The 6,000-nt window shown below is 45.0% G+C and overlaps 1 protein-coding gene across 3 annotated transcripts in view; it reads right to left on the bottom strand.

Moving 5' to 3' along the window:
* Positions 1-1,101: 1,101 nt before the first annotated feature.
* The window catches only part of SMAD9 (SMAD family member 9), a 43,179-nt gene continuing 38,280 nt past the window's right edge, over positions 1,102-6,000 (bottom strand). For 2 of the 3 annotated variants that reach the window (XM_019530058.1, XM_019530059.1), the window contains exon 6: positions 1,102-1,993. In XM_019530058.1, coding sequence (XP_019385603.1) covers positions 1,850-1,993 — 144 coding nt within the window. In that variant the 3' untranslated portion in view covers positions 1,102-1,849. Of the gene's footprint in view, positions 1,994-4,269; positions 5,008-6,000 lie in introns of those variants that run through there. The other variant, XM_019530060.1, reaches the window with a different exon arrangement.

The raw sequence follows: 6,000 nt of genomic DNA, 5'->3' as shown, positions 1-6,000 counted from the left end.
ATATGTAATGTATCCAAAGGCTTCAGAAATCTTCTCTTTCTTATAATTAGACATTGAAGTGCTTAACTCCAGATACTGTGTCACAAGAGAGGGATAATGATCTGTTTAAAAGTTTCTGTTCTGTCAGAATAAATACCAGGGGCTGTGAAGTTATTGCTCTTTTGTCCCATTAAGCAAAATTGTTCTAGGTAGCTTGCAGTCCTTATGGCCAGGCATACACATATATCCACAGTCCTTTAAGTATGCTGTAGAGAATAATGAAAATGTGATGCTGTCTTACCTGTTCATTAGAAAAAGTTAATCACCCTAGGGTAGTTCCATATATATACATCAGAATGTTAGCTTTAGTTTGTCACATCTGCATAGACAGCATGTGGACAGGAAGCTTATAAAAAGAGCTTGCCCATTGCTTCATTCTTTGAAGTGTGAGCTACAGGTAAGATCAATTCCATCTAATCCATCCCTGACAAATATTTATAAACTCTACTGGAGGTCTTCTAATCCAAGTAATCAATTCTAGAGAATAACACCCCTCCTAGGGGTCTTCCTCCTATCAGCTGAAATTCCATAGCTTCAAAGTAGGGCTTTGGTTGCAAATGTATCAGCAAGAAGTACCATCTCACCCCAGATGGGACCTCAAATCCATACTCCCTGGTTTAGGAAGCCAGGGTGCTGACGAAAGTGACATTTTGTTATGCTATTGCCCCCCTGAAAGTGCTCTATAGCTGTGTCCTTACAGAAGTGCATGGCTGCAGAGTACTTTTAAAGTACTCCTTCTGAGCACTAGCTGAATAATGTTTACTGCTCCCAATTTTGCTATGAACCTACTCTCCCAAGGTGAATGGTAAGCTAGTTGTGCAATTCTTCAATTTATATTTCATTTCCCTTCTCTGAATCACAGTTCAAGTCCCTTTTAGTTGTACCATTGATACCAGCACAGTACTCTAACTACAGATAGTTCTAACTTAAAAACAAAAATACATCAATCCTGTATAATGGATAGGATTCAGTTTACATGCCGGATATGCACTTATTTATTTTGCAAAAAGTACTGGAAGCTAGCTCCTTTTTAAATATATATGTATAGATTCTGATTTTTTAAAATGAGTTGTTTTTTGTTTCTCAGTGCATCAGTACCATATGCTACTGTGTCAACAGCATCAGAATACTTGGATTAGTCTAGAATACTATGATAGGGCTCCAGTGCTGAATGCATCCTGAGACCATCAACTCCCATTGAAATCAAAGGGAGATGGAGACAAATCAGCTGCTGTCTAGGGAGACAGACTGCATTGGTGTTTATTCTTTAATTCACTGGATGAAACATCCATGTGCATGAGTCCTGGGTACCATTTTGGGTACCATTTTAAGGTCCCCCTTAAGCCTTTGGAACTGCAGTTACAATGGACTTAAGCAGTGCAGAAATCTGGTTTTGGTCCTGTACACAGGGGTGAATTTCACCTGCTATGAACAGCTAAAGTTGGGTGCTTTATCCATTTAAAGAGAATTCTCACCCCTCAGTGATTTGCATGGATCATCAAGAGGCTCACTAGGAAATGCATGACACTTTGCAGGGATCTGGCTTATTTTGTACTAAAGAACAGACATGCTAAGGCTGAAGTTCTAACCATGTCATACTTACATCATATAACTAGAAACCACAAAACATCTCTTGAAAAAAACAGGGGTGGTAGATTTATGTTTGTGTGTGTGTGTGTATATCTATATATATATAGATATACACACAGATACATCTAGGTATAGAAACTTCTGTTCATTGCAAACTGGAAATTCTATAAGCCACTGCCTGCAATAGCATCCATCCTAAAGGTAATGCAAGAGACGGCTCTTAAGAGACTGAGGAGATAGGGTTATGAGGTGAGCCCATCTGTGTTAGCACCTTATCCAGCCATTGTAATGGTCCATGCAGATGGATCTCAATCCAGCACGGAGTGCTTGTAACATCCTGGCGATGATACTCTGCTCCCCAGCCCTAAAAACATATCAAAGGATCACACGTGAGTTTTTTTGAAATATCAGTTCTATCACTGAAGGATTGATCCCTCCCCACCCCTGACTGCAGTCACTGTGAAAGGGCCCCTGACTTTAACCAAGTGGCCAGCATTTAATACATTTTCTTAGGAACAGTTTTTGAAAAAAGCTGGAAATCTTGGATGTCTCTGGGCTATAGGCTATAGCTGTCTGTGTGTGCTGGGGAACTTAAGAATATTAGTGACATGACTAACAGTCCCATGACTCAAACACTTGAATCCTATGAGGTTCCGAGGGCCTTCTTTGATTTAAATTCAATACATTTATGCTCCATCCTATGGCCTTTCCCACTTCAGACAACCCCCATTTCTCCAAAGGAAATAATCCCTCTAGTGGGAAGACTTAATGGCTTTTTATTTGGGGAACTTCAAAGTAATCTCTGCATCTTTTTCCAGCAGATAAGGATATGGTGCTTCTGGCTCCTCTGCTTTTCTGTGAGGTCAGAGGCTTTCTCTACTCTTTGCCTCTCTGCTAGGGAGGGGAATACTTTGGGCTTCCCCATGTTGTTACGTGCCCCCTCACTTCACCTCCTGGTTTGCATCAGTTTCATTGTATTATACATTTTCCATTCCCTTCTATCTCCTCTACCCCTGCACATTCGCCTTGAAAGAAGAGTGATGGGACACATGCACCACTACTCAGTTTTCCAAGACTGCATCAGGAAACAGAGACATGGCTGAGTAGGGAGAGGAGACACACTTGAAATTAGAGGTGCACTGATACATCAGTCCCATATTCTACCAGCACTGATAGAAGGAAAATTGACGTTATTGGCAATCGGGTTTTTTTTGGCTGATGTGGCTGATAATGTCACCGATAAATGCCTCGTACATGCATACAGCTTCAGCACAGTGTGCGGGAGGCCAGTAGCGCAGCCCAGCAGCATGGAGAGCAGCGTTCAGCTGGTAAGTCTGTTGTGGGAGAAGAGGTGGGGGAGGGAAGGGACTTGGGGGAGTGCAGATTGAAGCACCTGTGGTAAGGGAGGGGCAGGGGCAGGGGCAGGCACTGCTCAGCTGGGGTGGGGTGCAGGACAAAGCTGCAAGCAGCTCATCTGAGGGGCACAGGGAGGGGGTGGTGGTTCCCATCACTGCACGCACCCTGGAAGGGCATGGGGGGCGTGTGCCCCCTGGATCTATGTGCATGGTGAGGGAGGGCTGCCCACCGTGAGGTGGAGCTGGGGCTGTGCCGAGCTCTTTTTGGTGGAGGGCTTGGGCCAGGGCAGGTAGTGGTGACGCAGGGAGGTGAACTACAGCTATCCCAAAATTCAATGCAGCCCCCACTCCCAGTGCTGCTGCCCACTTCAAACACAGCCCTGGCCCAGCCCCCCACTGGGAAGAGCCTGACATTAGCCCTGGCCCCAGGCTGCATTGGCAGCCTGCCCTCACCCCATGCACAGATCTGGGGGGCAAACAGCCCCCCATACTCTCCTGGAGTGCAGGCAGTGGTGGGAGCCACCCCCTCTCCATGCCCCCGCGATGAGCTGTGATTCAGTCCTGTGCCCAGCCCCAAACACCTGTCCCAGCCCCACTCTCTCCCTCACCCCAGGGGCCTCAATCTGCTCCCTCCATGCCCCTTTCCTCCTTCCCACCCCTTTCCCCACAACAGACTTACCAGCCAGATGCTGCTCTCCAAGCTGCTGGGCCACATATTGGCAGTTGGCCAATATGGCTTGTTAAAAATTGGTTATCAGTATCGGCCCCTGAAATCTCTATCGGTACACCACTACTAGAAATCTTAGGCCCCCTACCAGCTCTTCAAAGTGGACCCTTTTAGCTCAAGGCCATTCTATCAACTGTACAGTACTCTGACTGGGACTGAGAGAAGTTGATAATGGACAGTACTACTGCACCGACTAGAACATTTGGCACCTATGTTTCAAAGGGTGCAGAAATGTACCATTATTGTGTAACTAACTAAATTAAATAAACCACAACATTCACCATGAAATTCAGGACAGTTACTGCTACCCCTAACTCAGCCCAATCATAGTAGACTCAACTCCATCATCCTGAGTGGGCTATATTACATCTGACTCTGCAAGTGAGCTCCTGATTTCATAGATGTTCAGTGGCTTGAAGGTTTAAACCATGCTGCTAGGCATTATAAGGACCAGGACCAGTACTCAGTTATCCATGAGACCAAGCACCAAGTAAAGTACTTCTCAGTACGGTACAACTGATAGATTAGCTCTTTAGTTAGTAGGTCTCTGAGCAGAGAAGCTGAGGTCTTACCTCTGTTCCTTCTGATCAGGCAAGCTAATAATTTGGCCATCACCAAAGAGACTTTGTTGTAATAATGGGTAATTTTTACAGGCAAAGGTATAAGACAATGGGCTGCCCTGTAATCAGTCTGACTTCTAAAGAAGTTTTAGCAGTCTCAGATATGTACATTAGTTCCAGACAGCTTATGTTTAATGTTCTGAAAAGTATTCATGAAGACACTGCTCTTTATGAGTTGCAATTTTTTTTCTAAGGCTTTCGCATTTGTAATAATGGTATATTCTAAAGCTCTGTACTAGTCATATGTTGTATACCTGTTAAATCAAGAGGTGCACAAACAGTAGGGACATGCCACAAGTGTTGGAGCTTCTTGTTTTATTGACAGCACTGATAATCTGAGGGGAGAGACTACAAGGTTGTAAATGTCACCTGTGGGCCCAATTAACCTGGTGCATGGAATAGTCACTAACAATGCAGTTAATTAGCTGTCAGGCCTCATTCAGTGGCTATACATTGCCCTCTGCTGGTAGCTCCGAGATAGGTTCAGGGTCCCACCAATTGTTCTGAGCTGACATGGTTGTAAGTGCTGTAGACTAGAGCCCACAGAAGCTGAATGGACAAGTATGGGTGACTTTGACTGTCTCTTTATCAAAGTTACCCACTCTCTGCTGCTGTTATTAAATCAGACCTTCTGGGGCAGCAGATAAATCCTTGATTCTTGTTAAGGAGGAGCTTTCTGTAGTGATTACAAAGGCAATAGGCTCAGCATTAGAGGTACATGCTGTCCTTTTTATTCCATACCACCCAGCAGTGCTGGGACTACCAATAATCTAGGGAGGGCCCTCAGGCCAATATTTCAGTACAGGAATCTGCAGACAAGGAACACAACAAGGCTCCTTACTGGTGCTGCACAAAGGTATAAAGCAGCAGCCCCTCCCTGCACCTGCTGACAATAGTGGCCTGCGTGAAGGGAGCCAGGGGCTTGGCTAAGCTTCCAGATCAGCCTGCTATATAGCTCCTGCAAGCTGTGAAGCACCCATAAGAGTATGGTCAATAAGCACGCCCAAGACATGGAGCTTTAGGCACGCTCCCAGCACCACTCTGATGGCACCTCCATTACATCCTTTTGGCATGTAACACACACAGAGCAGGTGCGCTGTGCTTAACTACTGTGTTCCCTAATGCAGTCCTCTGATTATCATCCTGTCCTGTGTGTGTCTCCCTAGCCCTGCAACTGAACAGAAGATCAGAAAATCTGGGTTCTGTTTCTGCTCAAAGATCCTGATGTGCTTTGGGATGGATCTTGGGCATGTCACGAAATTGTGCTCTGTTGCCATCAGCACAACAACAATACCATTTACACATTGTGGTAAGTATTATAGCACTGGTGGATGAAGTGGCTGCTACAATTAGCAATATTTGAGGGCACCAGAGGTTGGGATCCACTTTAGAACAGGGGCAGAGAGGCTCCTTTCATCCTCTGCTAAGCTCTCTACCCCCATGGAAGACAGGCAAAGGTTTTCCCTAATGTAGGCAAAAATGACCCATGAGCTCAATGAGACTAATGAGAGTTGCAGGGCAACTTGTCAACAATCAGTTACAGAAAAAGGTATTGAGGTTTATCAATTTGAAAAGATTGGCAAAGGAGCCCTCTCACACTGGAGATAGAGAACTAAAATTGTGATCAAGTTTGCAATTGTTTCAACAAAGCAAGAAGATAACATGGTAG

Source organism: Crocodylus porosus, unplaced genomic scaffold (assembly GCF_001723895.1).
Source record: "Crocodylus porosus isolate Cpor-Errol unplaced genomic scaffold, CroPor_comp1, whole genome shotgun sequence".
NCBI lineage: Eukaryota > Metazoa > Chordata > Crocodylia > Crocodylidae > Crocodylus > Crocodylus porosus.
This window is presented reverse-complemented; position numbering and strand designations above follow the sequence as displayed.